The sequence below is a fragment of the Parus major genome, chromosome 3 (genome assembly GCF_001522545.3).
Source record: "Parus major isolate Abel chromosome 3, Parus_major1.1, whole genome shotgun sequence".
NCBI classification, from domain to species: domain Eukaryota; kingdom Metazoa; phylum Chordata; class Aves; order Passeriformes; family Paridae; genus Parus; species Parus major.
This window is the reverse complement of record NC_031770.1, coordinates 43451968-43468046: the sequence shown is the minus strand read 5'-3', so window position 1 is coordinate 43468046 and position 16079 is coordinate 43451968. Positions and strand designations below refer to the sequence as shown.

Here is a 16079-nt window from a genome sequence, read left to right as displayed (position 1 = left end):
ACAGGTAAGCAAATTATTAAATGTCATTATTAATATCAGCTGATTAAATTTCCCATAATAGAAGGAGTGCTAACTTGGGGACAGGGAGGAGGTGAAAAAAAATTAAAGAAAGCAACAGTGCATCTTTTGTAGTAATACACGTTCTGCCAAGACACAAAGCCCTCTCTGGCTGGACAAATTTTAGGGTGATTGTTTTTTAAAGCTTTTCTTATTTGACAAGCCCTTATTATTTACGTCGGAGACCTGCATTCAAATCACCAGAACCCAGCTTCCCAGCACAAATGCCTGCACTCATCCTATAGGAGCAGGCTGTCCACTGTGATGCTATGCAAAATGCACCTACTGTAAAAATAAGTGCTTGTAAAAACTATGGTCAGAGAAACGTTCCCTCGAGGTTTTCAGAACTCCAATGCAAATTACTATCTGGAAGAAAAGAAGCATTATCTTTCAGTCACTTATATGCAAATATTAAATGGAAATTGGAAGGAAAACATGAAAATTAAATTTAACTTCATTACAAGCAGGTTAGCAGTCCGTCCCCATCCATCCGCGTGTGCGTGAGTCTGAAATCAGCCTAAAAAAAAAAAAAATAACCAAAGGAGAACGCAAAGGAGACACCTCCAAAAGCATTCAAAAGTTCAGAGAAAGAGACGGGCATTCGCCGGATTTTCGAAACCGCCAAGGATTTCAAGGTGGGGGAGCTGGCAGCCTGGCTCTCGGCGCTGAATTCAGGGCAGGGGGGTCAATCATGGGTGAAGCACTCTCCCCCGAGCACGCCTGTGGCTCGGGAGAGTTTGGGAAGCACGGCTCCCTCCGGAGCCCCTCAGGCCCAGCGCCGTGGGGCGGTCGCTCCGTGCCCCCGGCCCCGGCCGCCCCACACCGGCCCCGCCGGGCCCTCGGGGGTCCGGGCCTCCCCGGAAGGCCTCCGGCAGCGGGCGAGCCGCCTTTGCCTTACCCGTGGTGGAGAGGACGGTGCTGGCGAAGAAGAGGGAGGAGGTGAAGTCCCAGTTCCAGTTTCCCGAGGCGTTGCTGAGCACCGAGACGCCGTAGTTGCTGGCCTCCAGCACCCGCATCAGGAACTGCTCCAGCTGCTGCTCCGAGAGGCAGGCGTGCTCCTCCAGGAAGCGCTGCTTCAGCTTGCCCAGCTCCTGGCGCAGCAGGTCTTCGTAGGGCAGCTCCACCGAGGAGAAGACCACGGCGCCGAACACCAGGTAGAGCAGGTAGCCCAGCACCAGCAGCGCGAAGCACCAGGCGGAGCGGTGCTGCTCCACCAGCCGCACGCAGGAGCTGCCCGCCAGCGACTGCAGCATCTTCCCGAGCCGGGGCCGGCTGAGCCCCTGGCCGGGCCGGGCCGCCGAGGGGAGCGGGGGCTGAGGGAAGCAGGGAAGGGAAGGGAAGGGGGAGCGCGGCCGCTGGCTGACTTTGAGGGCGCTGATGTGGCGCTCACGTGGCCGCGCGGCGCAGGTACCGCGGCGGAGGGAGGGACGCGGGGAGGAAGGGCCTCCTCCTCCTCCTCCTGCCGCCTATGCCGATGCTGCTCCCGCCGCCTCTTTCTCTCGCTGCTATTCCTTGTCTCCGAGTAACGCCTGGAATCCCCCGCTGGCGCTCCACGAAGCCGACAGAGAGCCTCCCCCCGCCGAGCGCTGCGGAGAACGCTTATTCCCCTCTGCGCACAAAAGTCTCTGGAGATTTCCTTGTCCCCGCCGCTCCCGCCCCCTGCAGCGAGGAACCTCCAAAACAGCAATTCCTTCCACTATTTTTGTTGTTGTTTTTCTTTGCTTACTTATTCATTCATTCATTCACGTTTCAACGCAGAATAAGGTGACGCAGTGTGAAGCAGGAGAATGAATTTCATTCAGTGCAGGATGTGATGAGTTCAAGGAGAAGCCCAGATGTCGGGTGTTGAAGCTCTCCCTCAGGTCTGTAACTTCAAAATGGGGCCTGTTTGGGGGTGCAGTTTGAACCAGGTGACGTCCAGCAGCTCGCCAAACAAGCTAAAAGAGTCTTTGCTCTTGTGCAGGGCTCCTGGAGACACTTTTTGATGTGGAGTGCCTGGCTAGAGCTCAGAGCAACATCCAAGGTGAATACAAATGCGCTGTGCAGCCAGCCCTCTGTGTAGCCCCGGCCAGCGATCTTCACAAGTTTCACTCTGAATGCTTCTTTCTTCATCCATCTCGAACTCCAACCAGCAACCACACAGTAAACTCGCTAGATGAGGTTCCCCACCAGATGAAAAGGAGCAGTAAAAATTACAGCTTCCCAAAACATCCCTTAGGGTGAATAAAGACAGCTTCTAGTAAAGGAGAGAAAGTTCCTTGGTCACAAAGTTCTGTCACGGCCCTTTCCCTCAGCTGATGGCAATTTATACAGACATAAAGGAGTAACTTGCTAATTAGAAATTTACTAGGCCTGAGCCAGGGAGTTTGGACAGAGTAAGTAAAATCCAGCAACCTGTCTTAAGCTGTGAGGTACCCCTCTAAGCTTTAAGGACAACTGTGGGAAAAGAATAGGGAAATGAAAAGCAAAAAACAATTCTTCAGGCTAAAAACTTAAAACTGTATGTCAACATTCCCTTTTATACAACAGCTACATGAAGCAATGGGATAAAACTGGCCTGACAGAACAGCTGTCAGGTTCCTGGTCTATTCCCCACTGCCAGCTCGGCTGGGTCATTCCAGGGCCTTCAACACATCCCCCACCCCTATGTTTCATTAAAATGTAAATGTGCTCTTACATGCAAGCTGCTTGAATAACCATTCAGCAGAGCACTTGGGGGATGTGGGAGGTGCACAGGGGAAGGGCTGAGCGGGCAGACTCCCCATGACGTGCTGGGAGAGCACGTGTGGTATTCGTGATAGGCAGTGGTCATGTCTTTGCTATAAAACAGTATTTTCCCAACCTTCAAGCCAAATATTTGTTTAAAGGTTAGAAAATATTTGCCTAAGAACACTCCTCTTTTCAGTTATAGGAAACTGTGGCTGGGTAAGCTGAACAGTTTTATTTACCAGCCTCCTTCAGTTTTCCATTTTTATGAATCAGTCATTCTCCATTTTTAGAAGCCTTTCACACTTGGAGGCTTGCTGGGCTGAAGAGAAAAGGAGGACTCTGCTGAACAGAGCCTGCAATACTCTCTTCTCAATTTTTATCCCCAAAGCATTTTAGAGGGATGGGCTGAGGGGAATAATGGCAGAGCATCGCAGCTGTGTCACCAAAACATTCAGTTCTTGCTTCCAAAGCAAACATCTGGACAGTCTGAGTTTCAGCCACCGTTATTGATATTCATATTTTAACTCAAAATACTTAATATAACTGATAACTTAATTATAGATTTCTTTGGGATAGAAAGATGTCTTCATATTCAGTTTTCTGATTTTCAGTGATTGTATTTTCCATGATAATATCACATGTGAATGTGGTTATGGCATTCCAGCTTCATTCCACAGCATGCTATATCCATTTTCATGTTTTCCTAGTCAAAGATTAGGCTAGTCAAGGATTCAGTGTACTGAATTCTGTGTTAAGTGCCATATAACAGGACATCACAACATGCTTCGTCAGGGAGTGACTGAAACTGGAGAGCAGGCTGTTACAGAACAGCCTTTCCCCAGCACAAATTTCACTCTCTGGTGATCATCCCTCTTAATAAAACATGAATCCAGTTAATAAAGTGTGCCACGTCATCACATTGCTTGTCCACCAGCAGTGCTCTGTGGTGACTGGGCTCCTTACTGTTGAAGACCAGCTGCAAGCAGAGTGAAGAAACCCACTGTTGGTAGATTCTGGTGTTCTCCATTGCACAAACCTCCCTCTGAGCTACAGAAAATGCAAACACAGGCTGCCAGTCTACATGGGCAGAAAAGAAGGCAGACATTCTAATCCATCATAGAACTGAAACAGAAACCACAGTTGTGTCCTGGGGTGCTAGAAAACCACAGAGAAAGTTAGTAGTCTCCAAGCCTGCTGCCAAGGGAGGTAGGGCAACTCCCCTATCACATCACTGGGCTGGCAGCTTCTATAGCATAGTCCAGAGGCTGAGAAAATCCTCTCTTGTACGTAAGAAGGGTAAGACCCTTTCAGAACTGTATGAATCACCAACATTTTCAGTTGGGAGAAGTGAAATTGAAGTAAAGAGGCTTTGTGTTAATGGCAGTCTGCTCTTCTCTGAGATTTTTGGTCAACTAGAATAATCTTTAATTACTGAAACATTTCCAATGAAATGTGAAGTGGTTGAAGAGGGATCACTGGACTCTAGTCTTTTATCCATTGACTGAAAATGACAACTGATAAAAATAGTTGCTTCAGTGAAAAGCAAGAATAGCTTACAGCAGTGCTCCAGTGCCCAGAGCCTGAGCCAGAAAACAGGTCTGTGCTGGGTGCCATAGGCCAAAGAGGAGATTTGACATGGGGGGTTCTGCTGCTGTTATCGCTGAGTACTAGTCTGTGAGCAGGAATAAGTCTGAGGAAAGGGAAACACCCATGTTTGGCATGTTACTTATATCAAGATTATAAAATATTTTCAGCACCAGAAAGAAAACTGAAAATGACTCATATGCACCGAAACTTCAAGCTGACTGAAAGGATTATTTCTTTTCCTTTTTATTTTTTTCCCCCAAAAGAGTAGTCTTGTAGCCAGATCGCTACAGTCTTGGAAGAGTAAGCCCTTCTCATTATGTTGGAGAACCTTAAATGCTAGAAACTGGGTAAATAAAATTAGTTACCAGGCAATACTTATCCTGCCAAACCTGTTCTGCTCTGGCATACCTACAGCATGACCTCACAGTACAAGGAACAGAGGAGGTGGTGGTGAGGAACGGTGGGATGAACCAGGACAGTGTGGGAGGCAATAAAAACTTAAGTGGGAAGAACATGAGGCAGTATCAAAGCTGTGTCACCCTGACAGCTGAATATTGAATAGCAGCAGGGAACTGATTTGTCCTTCATTACCTTTCTTCAGATTAGCTTGGATATAAATTCAGGGGTTATGGCAAGTTTGAAGTCTGACTGATCAGTCCTAAATTATGTATACATGAAGAAAGATTGCCATAAATGTGAGGTTCTCTGAATTCACTTCTATTAGTGATTCTGCCCCTAGAAAATATTTTTAATGAAACTGGTAAGAAGTAGAATCCTTTATGATTTGCTCTATCTGTTAAGTGAAGGCTGTAACATAATACATTTCCTTTTATAGAAGAAAATTTTTCTGATCAATTGTTTCTAAATACTCAATTTGTGAGCTTTTGCAGAAATTAGTACAAGCTTGGCTAGTGGCTCTGATTAAATGTCATGGCCCTGTGGGCAGGCAGGATATGAATTAAAAGAATCACATCCTCACAGGCACTGACACAAATGTAGTTAAGTTGAGAAGCAGTCAGATGGGTTGCCATGTGTTCCCTTTCCAATAGGTAAGGTGTTCTATTTTGGCTAAATGGAATCATCTAGATTTGGGTCAAATAAAGTAAAACTTATAAAAGTTGAAACAACAGAGCCTGACTTTTCAGGGAAAAAAGTAATCTGTGAATAGGGGATGCATTCCCCTCTTAATTTGGCAGGAGGATGGAGATGGAATAAGAGAGTACAGATGTATTTAGGTCTTTAAAGTTCATCAGCAGCCATACTGGTGACAGTAGATACATTGCTATGGAAGAAAAAGAGTCAGCAAAATCTGTCTCCACACTCATGCCATTTCCAACAAAACCTGCCTGGCTAAATTCTATTTGAGAGGGAAGGGAGAAGGATTGATATTTAGTGGTTTCCTCAAAAAAATACATTTTATGCTGTTTACTTAATGGTGCAATACTGTCCAAAAATGTTAAGACCACTGATGTGTGATAACAAAGGAATGAATCTGCCCAGTTTGGAACTGTATTTAGAGGAAGGTTTGCATCATGAAGTAGTAGTGTTTAGAATCAAGGAAGTTTATATGCATGGTCAGGCACCGTTTCTTTCATGAGTGAGTCATCCTTGCTCAGCGTAAATATGATTTTCCTTAGAGCTGCAATAAGTATTCATATTTAACCAATGATCTTGATGTCCAGGTAGGATAACTGATAGATAAGTCTTTTATTAAGAAAAGCATTTTATGTTATGGGAAAAGCAATGTCATGTATATTTGCCATCAGGTTTATCAGTGACATTTTCCAGAAAGCAGCTGGGTTTCTCTAAGAGATATAGGTCCAGTGAGGATGAGGGCTGCATATATGTGCATAAATGCACACACCCATGTATATACATATATGGTCTTATATAATAATATATATAGCCTGCTTCTTCAAACTCCTCACTATTATATTCCAAGTTGTGCCATATCTTTGTAGAAAGGTGATTACCTGTTATTTGTAGGATTGTGTTAACACTAAAGAAATGGACTAGTTCAGAGAATTCAGGATGTCAACCTGAATGACCTTTTTAGACAATTACATTAAATAAAATTCAATGTTTTCAATAAAGTGATCTTGCCCTCCTAAGTCTGCTGGGCAACAGTCACCCAGCAGAACTGGTTTTTTTAATCTCTTGTTCAAGATGTTGAAAAGACAAATGGTTGATATCCTTAATACTTTGTACTGAAAAATAGGAAATCAAATTACAAAATACTTTATATCTCTTCCATATACTCTGTAGAATTTTTGGCCTTCTTCCCCCAGCTTTGCAGTCTGATCTTAAAGGTGGTTATGGTGGGAACTAAAAGAATGCAATAGCTGAAGTGGGCTCACAACTGGGTGTCCAAGCCTCCAGCCTGATCTTACCAGTTCTGGCACCAGTTTTGGTTTTGTCTTGAAGATGTTGTGCCAGTTCTTGGGCACCCAGGAAATGATGGTGACAGAAAAGCCTGCCAGTTTTCTCTGAGCCGGTTTCAAAACATACAGACCTAGAATGGATTACACTGTCTGTAATTACTTTTTACAGTAGCTGAGCTGTATTTTCATGGTTTCTGATTTTGGCTAACTGGGGCCCAGTCCCAGTCTTAGTTTAGTGGTGCTGTTGGGCAATAGTGGTACATCCTTTTGCCTCTTCTAATTCGGTTTGCATCACTGTACTTGTTGTAAAATCAATTTTATTCAACAGGCTGAGTTGAACTTGTATTACAGTGGCAGACAAAAGCTTGGACCCAGCAGTGGTGAGGTTCTTTCTGACAGCTCACGCACCCGCTTACCCATTCACGGAAAGGTCACATTAACTTGTCAAAACAGCTCTCAGCTTCAGCTCCATTTGACTCTGTGTTCCTGGCCCCCAGGACGTGTACACAGCACAGCACTGGCCTCCTTGCCCTGGGCTGTGAGTTTGGATGGAACAATATGTGCACGCTTGGACAGGATGTACTGGGGCCAGGTCTGGACACTGACTGCTCTCTGACTCTGCCTTAGGCAGCTGGGCTCCAGCGACTGGAGATGTGTCTGAGGCTGTTATCCTTTGTAGCAGTGAATGTCTTCATGCCTGCAATGCATTGCTTCCAGCCCATAGGAGACCTAGTGGATACTGCACATCACCTCCAGGCCAAGATACTTCGCTAAAGTAGGGAAGTCTGGTGCTGGATGTGGCTGCCTGCATGTGGATCATACAGGGCAGGTTCTTAGGATGGGTTTCAGATGCTGCCCAGATGCTGCCCAAGAAGTAATCAGCTGTGGAAGGAGTAGGGTTAAAGATCCTGGGAAGGATCTCTCCTGCTGCATCCATAGCTGATAGCTAGGATGTACTGCAGCTTGGCTTTTTAGGGCTCTAGGCTCCTAGAGAGCAATCCTAATGAGAGGCACATCTTTGCAGTCTCTAATACATAAAATATGTTCTTACCCAGATACTCAGGCATGAAAACACCACTTGTGTCTGACCTGGTGTATTTCCTGTGCTGTTTGAATCCTACATTTTAAAGGAGCTTAATGTTTAACTGTAGGCTGGCATAAGTTCCAATGCTTCCCTGAAAATGTCCCAGCAGGATGGAGAAACCCAGGCAACCTCTTTCCTAGGCACAGGTGTTACAGCCAGCAGCACGTGGTTGGGGGGGGAGCACTGAAACAGGCACCCTTCTCTCATCATTCCTGCAGGGCAAATCCACGTGTTTCTGTGGTTGGTCCTGATAGCTAATAGTTCTTCTCTGGGAGTGCAGCACAAACCAACACACTGTAGCAGATACCCTCAGCTGTGGCATTTATTCCTTGTAGCTGAAGGCCTGCATTAGCACAATGAGGTTAGTAGGAGTTACTGCCTGCCAATGAGAAGTAAAACCAGGCAAAACCGTCTAATTTGTGATACTCCCACCTAGCCATGCTATTTGGACAGGTCTATTTTCCAGGCAACATTTCTGCCTCAGTAGTGTTAAATTTTAGTAAGTGCTGTTCATTGCCTCACTGAACCAGTGTCTGGAACAGCCCATGGGTACTATTGCCACATGCACTGCTATAATGAACACCAAAGCCTATTTCAGTGACCTGAATCTTTTGAAAATTTAGTCCTTTATTTTTATCCACATAGAGGGAGCACAAGCTACAGTGTCCTACTTTATCTCAACTGTGTCATCTGACTCATCAATCAAAACTGAGACTGAATCTTATTATCACCCACTGACTTTCAATCAACCTCACAAACTGATCAGGAGTACAAAAGAAAGGTTTTGTCACTCAGCTCTATATCTTTGCAAATCTTGAGTCATGTGACATATTATAAAGTTTACAAAATACAATTTCAGCAAGGCCAAATCCTGAACTCTTCCTTGGGAAGTTACACTTAGAATGGACATCACAGGACAGAGAAAAAATTCCATGAGGTAAGACAACTTTAATATGAGCTTTTATACTATTTGGTTGCTTAACTTTAAATATAATACAATAGTAATATTGTTTTATCCACTTCCATCAGGGTCCACTGTATGTTCTTATAACATTTACCAGATACAGAAATATAAATGGTATTTGGCCTACAAGCTGTCAAAGAAATGGCTGAAGATGTAGGCCTATCTAGAATAATCTCCATTAAAAACCTGACAGTTTTTCCCCCTGTATTTTCAAAAATACATGAAGCAATTTAAAAACAACATCCCACCACCACCCTTACTACCAAAATCTGGTTTTCTTGTTATGGCAAAACAAGTGTCAGTGACCTGGTCCTATTCTCACTCATGAGACATATATAGGAAACAATTACAACACATGCTAGAAGATCATTCCTTCCTTCCTCTTCCTTAGAAACTCTTTCCCAGAATCCAGTCTGCTATCCTTCAAAAAGTCTTCAGTCTGGCAAAGAATAAAGAATAAAAGACTGAAATATCCCAGTTTCCAGGGAAAACAGCCCACATTTCTCACTGTGCCGTTTGTCTTCTGATATCTCACACCTGATTTTAAGACAGATCTACAAAAAAGTTGAAAAGATGTTAGGTTGGGATTTTCTTTTTCTGCTGCATTGTGATTGTCTCTACCTCCCCAACTTCTTTGTTTAAACTAGTCTTACCTGTGCCTCTTCTTGGTCCTAGTCCTCTTCTCCTACACATGCCATAAAGTGAATTTAGGACTATATATTCATAAACAGAAAAATGAAATAAAATTAACACTATGTATATTTTTTAAGCTATCCTTTTATGAATGAAGTCCTAAGCATCACCTCAGTGCGAACAATTAATGATCAAATCTTAAACCAGGATATAGAATTGACCATTAGAATAGGTTTTCCAGTGAAACTGAATTGGTGTTAAATTAATTTTGGGACAGTCTAGTATTAGGAATGATCTTGTTAACAGGTTTTATGCTTTGGATGAACCTGTTTCCAAGTCAACATCATACATCCCATGAACATAAAACCAATCAAAATATTAATGTTTATTGTAAAGTTATAACTAATAGTAATCAGATGTATTGCCACAATGACAATTACATTTATTTTGTGCTCGTTAAGTAAAAGGAAATGTTTTTCTAGGTAGTGCAGAGAAGGAAAGATGAAAGAGAAACCCTAATATTATTGTTTGTTGGAGTAAATTTTAATATCATTAGTTAAATATTCACATTGTACTGATGTCTTTTATTTCACTACAGTTAAATTTTTACCATGTTGAGTTTGACTATAAAATACAAAGGCTTTCATATTCTGTGTGCCTGCCATACTACATTAAATGTCCCTTTTTGAAAAAAGCATTATTAATAGAGTGCAATTTACCTGGAAGAATACAAAACACTGTTGATGAACAAAAATAAATCTGCTGATGAAACTCAGTACATCCAAAATCTATTACTGAATTGAAAAGGACATTATTGTTTCCAGATAAGTAACTTAGGGGCTGTATACTCTTCTTTAGTTAATCTGAGCTTTGATTAACATAATGTAATATAAAACATAGTACATTCCAAGGAGTGAAACCAGAAGCATCAGACTGGAATAAAATAATGTTTCAGCAAGATTTTTGTGACAATAGTGCATGGTGATACGTATTTAACATTAAGCTTCACTGATGCTAATCATTTAGGTTGGTGCTGAGTAGACCCCTCAGTCCTCAAAGGATTCTCAGTCCTGTTTCACAAGGGAAACAAGCATGAGAACTCAAGGAGAATATGCAGCAAGCAGCTAGAGGCTCAATGATCTCCTGTCAGAATTTCAGTAGGGACAAATCTCCCCTAGCTAAGACCAGTGAAAGGATCTTGTGGAGTTGCCTCAAAGGTTTGAGGCAACTAGAAGAGAAATACTATTTGTCAGGTAAAAATTGTTACGAGAATCACACAATGGGTGAAGTTGTATGGGATTATTGATGAAGAAAATGATGATGGTTATTCCTGCTATCCAAAACCATAGCTATGTTGAATATTTATATCCTCATGCTATTATCAAATCTATTCAGCCTTTAAATTTATCTAATATATGATATTACTGCACCATAATTACTGAACAATTTAATAATTTTTAGCACTGAAAAGAGAGAAAGTTTCAGTGCTTTAAATCTCCTGACAGCTTGTGAGTGAGGAAATCCTGGTTTTCTGATTTTACATCTAAAAAATGGAGTCATAGAAACAGAAGATCACTTTCTGAAAGCTGGTCACCATGAGATGGGGAGAGGCATTTAATGACGTAGTCAGGAGTGCCAGCAAACCCCTACTGACACCGTTAGGAATTGACATGTACAGCTGATAGCAGTACTTTTTGCAATCTCATGAAGGACTTGCCTGCCTCCCAAACCTCTAATCCCCAGTGACTGAAGTCACTGCCTGGAGGAGAAAATGATGATGGAATCAGTTTCCTGCTGCCTGGAAATAAAATCTATGTGCAAAGCACAGGGAAAGTGTATTTTACTACAGCATGGGAAAGCATGTCTGATTTCCAAGCTGGCCTCTGCCAGAAGGTTTTGTTCCCTGGCAGGATCTTACCTTGCTCCTTCTCTGGGCGACACTCTTTACCTGTCAGTAATTCCTGCAGGATTTTCTGAATGTTTGTTAGCATGCAGGCATGTCCAAAACTCATCCCTGTCCCAGCTGCTCTGATGCCAGTCACCACCAGCCTTTTCTACACGGCACCCTCCCCTGCTAATGATTCAGCAAATGTTACCCCCCACTAAAGAACAACATTTGTTTCCAGCTTAAATGGGAAAGGATGAAGAATCCTATCGGCGTGCAGTCCTCACCTTCCAGCACAGCACCTCAGGCAGAGCTGGCCTGAGTGACTTCCCGTGGTGTCTGGGCTGTGGTGGAAATGCTGGACCTATGCCAGGGACACTGCAGCTGCTGGCTTGCTGCCTTCTCCTCATGTGGCATCATGTGGCTCATGTATGGTTTCCCACAGGCAAAGGGGACAACAGGCCTGAAGGACCATTGCATAAAAGAACCTGTAACAGCTCAGGAAAGCCAAGAGTCTTGCGGTTAAACACCAGTTCTGAAACTTAAAGATAGAAACTCCAAAATTTTTAGCCACAGGCTTCTTTCTGCTTAGACATTCCCATCTATATTCTGTGATAGATAGCCATAATTTTGGGAGAACAAAATGGGCTGTTACTACAGGGTCATATAAATCCTCCCTGTCTTCTGGGAAGTTGAGACTGAAAAATAATCTGGATGTAACTATCCTAAAACATTAAACATTTATGAAAAATATATATCATGGCATTTTACATACAATTGTGCAATATACTTTTGTGACTTTCCTCCCAAGGCATTTCTTTTAGATATTAAATTGATGAAAAATGGTGAGATGCTTCACAGCAAGAAGAGATCTCTCCTCCAGCCCCCCAAATGAACTCCCTAAGACATATTTCTTCTGCTTCATGTTAAAGCAGAAAACTGCATTTCCACCTCATCATTTTGTATTGTAGTGGTTCTGGTTATGAAAATGGAATAATCGAGAAAGCTATTTTAAAAATAACTTCACTAAACTATAGAAGAAATTATATTGTCTGCTGAGTTAGAAAATCTGTCTATAATTAGATTTAAATGTCACTCCTTTCAGTGCATTTTAGCATTTCTGCAGACTGTAATCCTTATGAAGTACATAGTTCCAGAGTATAGCCTTCCTCTTTTGAAAATTATGATCCTATGGCAAGCTTTCAGGATATTGTCTTTATATCAGCTGTAAAAGATAATCTAATGGTTGATGCAGTCTCATTCCTGTGGCATAATTTGTTTTCATTTGCTTTTCTCTATGTATTGTGTGTTGTAAGATTGTAATATTGTGAGGAAAATTATTCATCTGTAGCTAAGGATAGTACAGAATTTTACTATAAATGTCTCTATTTTGTATTTTACAAGTGATGCTTGTGTATATGAAGTGCTATTTAGTCTACATAAAGAGCAGTGGAATTTCAGCAACTGTAGTATTTTTCTCATTCTGCAATCTTACTGTATGAATAAAGAAAAAAAAAATATTGGTAAGAAATACATTTATATCGCAGTCCTTTTGCAGAAAAAATGCCAACTGACAAGCTATGGTTGGGTTTTTTTGTTGCCTACAATAATGCCATCACTTTTGAGGTTAAGGTTTTTTACTCATCCACCTGTGGTGGCTGTTTGCAAAACTGAGACTTGTTTTCTGGAAACTATACTGAAGAGTAAAAAGTGACTCCTAAGGAAACTGTTGACACCATAACCATAACCACAGTTCCTCTGGTTATCAAGACATTGGGATGCTTTGGTGTCTCCTGGGTACACCTAAAGTGCATAGGACATGTGTAGGGTGGAGAGATGGAGAGAGGAGTGGGGACATACAATCTACCTGTGGTGTCCCCTGGCCACCTTACAGCTCTGCCACATGTCCTGGTGACGTGTGCTCGTGTAGTAGCTGCTGCAGTGCTGGCAAGCCTCTGTGATCCTTTCATCCTTGTCTTACAGTGCACTTCTTACATTTGGCCAGCTCAGATATGCCCCTCAAATCAGTCTCTGAGCAGTGACAGGGAGGGGAGTGAATGGGGAATAAAGGTGCACAAGGCCAGACCATCAGCTGGCATTGAGCAGAGTGAACAAGACCAATGTCGATGGTTTGTCACACCTGCAATTCTGATGCCTTCATCCTTGAGAAGAGCAGAGCTGACCCTCTCCTCTACCAGGTACATCTTCTTCTCAGGTGTTCAACCACTGCTGGGTTTGTGTTTAAATCAACTGAAGTATAACACAGTGAAAACATTTTCCCTTCGAGACCTCTGATTTTCCGAAGAAACTGTTCCCCTTGTTAGCCAGAAATGAACTGTAAAAATCACACCTCAGCCCACATGAACCCTGACTGTACTTGGACCTTTAACCTAATTAAACTGTTAACTTTAAACTCTGGCATAAAAAGAAAAAAAAAGGAACAATTTTTACATTATGTAGGTAAGGTAGCATCTCCCATTTTAGCACCCTTTGTACCACACAGCACTGAGATCAGATATTTCAATTTTATTTAAATCTAATTAGGACATATACATGGAATTCCACTAGTTTGTCATGTAGGCACAGACATGATTTCCAGCTCAGGTGACCCATCCTACCTGGCTCTCCTTGCTTACCGACTATGTGGCTGGTGAAACAATGCAATTCCTTTTATCAAAAGGTCCTGACTCCAAAGATCTCTCACTGCAAACAGTCATGAGAGCAAATCGCATGCCAGCCTAAAAAAGTCAATATTGGAGAAAAAATTGAACTATAATAGTGTGTCTGTCTAGTTATTTATAAACAGATGAACAAAGAAAATGCAAAGCACACAAAGCAGCCAAGAAAGGTTTACAGAGATAACTCAAAGGCTGAAAAATTGCAAGGAAACTCCCCTTCTGGAAACAGCCTGGCTCAACACCCTCTGAAATCAGAGAAGTGGCTTGTTCCCATGACTTTGAAAAATTTTCTCAAACACATCATTTGTGTCTTCCCAGACACAAAGAGATAGTAGCTAATTTCCTTTTTTTGCTCATATGCTCCTGCTAAGGCCCTTTGATAGTGCCCAAATAAGGCTAAAGGAAGGGTCTTGGACATGTGACTATTTAGCCTTCAGGCTGTGAACTTTCAAGAGAGTGGCTCACAGCAAATCCATCAACAAACAGTGAGCTGAGGTTGTCCCAAGAGGCCTTATTAAATTTGCAGGAGAATTATGGACACATTCAAAAGGTTCTACTGAAAATAGATACCAAACCTGTGAACTGTTACAAGCATCTTTTGGTGATACTCTTGAGGCTTCTTCTAATATTCTACAGAAGATGACGTTTTCCTTTAAACTCCACAGGGTGCTTCAAAAGTCTGCAAGGGTTATAATTTTGTAGTAAATATCATTATATCAAACACTTCTTTTAAAACTCTCTTTCAAAAGATAATTATTATCAAGAAAAAGTGGAGAGAGCTGAAAAAATTTAGTATATGTGAATATACTGAAACTCAAGGATTCGTAAAGAAATTAATGACATTAATAAACCATTAGCAGGGATCTACAAATAATTACACATTAAAAGCTTCTAGAAGTGACACTTTAGTTGGACAAACATCTCCTGACACCTGAATCCATAGGAATAAATTTTTCTGTGTGCCACATCAGAGTCAGCAGGTTTTCTCTGGAAACTAACTTTAAAATGCTAATTTTTCAAAAGTTATCTATTAATTTTTCCTATAATTATTCTGTGCAACTGCTCTATATCTCATTTTTGGGGTTGTCCCTCACTGGGCAGGGGGAACCTGTGAGCTCCAACTTGATCAGCTGTTCCTCAGAACCTGGCCAGGGGTTTCATCATGGGAAGGGCTGATATGATAGCAGTTCCCTAAATGTTGTGCTTGAGACAGCTCCTGGCTCAGTGGTTATCAGAAGCCCGAAGAGATTTTCCTGAAGAAGCTGAAATAAATCAGGTATTATTAGCTTGTTTTACAAGAAGTCCACCCTGCTTTTAGTGAACTAATTACCCTGCAGTCTCATTGCTGGTTATGCTTTTCTAATGCACTGTGAAATCTGCTGAATCTGGAGGCAGAGCAATTATGACACTTCAGGTTCATTTGTGATTACAGTTTGTCACTGTGTAAGCAGCGACTGTTCTCACAGCTCACACTGCATCAGAGAAACTCAAAGCATTTCATGAACACTCAGAACAGTTGGAAGAATATATCAATTATTAATAAGATACATTCTTATGTTTGAACATTATATGCTGTCTTTTCTTCTCAGAATGTTTTCCAGTATGTAAATACACAAGCAGCTTCATTCTCTGTGGCTCTCTACACAGTCTGTGAGCAATCTAATAGGGTTTAGGGTAGGAAGCAACTGTGCTAGAGAAAATGACAGAAACCACTCTGAGATGCAAAAAGTAAACACTCAATTTGGCTAGGATAAGAAAGCTAAAATCTACATTCTCTTGGAAATGAAATAATGCTGTTTTTAATGACTGCAGTGTCAAGGGCGTGCCCTTACGACTGTTTTAACACAACTCCTATTAGCAACAGTCTGGATTTTATGTTAACACAAGGTCAGAGAGATGAGTCATACACAGTGCAGTAATGGATCACTGAACCCACACCCGGGTGAGTGTCCTCTGCACTAGCTGGGCATTAATGGTGTGTGACCGCTCTGCTTAAGGTGGCACAACTGCAGCACCCGGCAGGGACAGGGTGGATTTTCTCTCTGTCCACAGCAGAGAGCATGCACTCCCACCCTGGGTCACACAAAGGATGGGCAGACGT

The 16079-nt window shown here is 42.2% G+C and overlaps 1 protein-coding gene and 1 long non-coding RNA gene across 2 annotated transcripts in view; one reads left to right on the top strand and one right to left on the bottom strand.

The window, feature by feature from the left end:
• Positions 1-1819, bottom strand: part of KCNK1 (potassium two pore domain channel subfamily K member 1) — a 32625-nt gene extending 30806 nt beyond the window's left edge. The window contains exon 1 of the mRNA XM_015621576.3: positions 956-1819. Within this exon, the coding sequence (XP_015477062.1) occupies positions 956-1310 (355 nt within the window). The 5' untranslated portion in view covers positions 1311-1819. The remainder of the gene's footprint in view (positions 1-955) is intronic.
• LOC107201787 lies at positions 1123-12827 on the top strand. Its single transcript, XR_001520398.1, has 3 exons — positions 1123-1211; positions 1816-1919; positions 2021-12827. It is a non-coding gene; the product is annotated as an uncharacterized LOC107201787 (long non-coding RNA).
• Positions 12828-16079: the final 3252 nt, after the last annotated feature.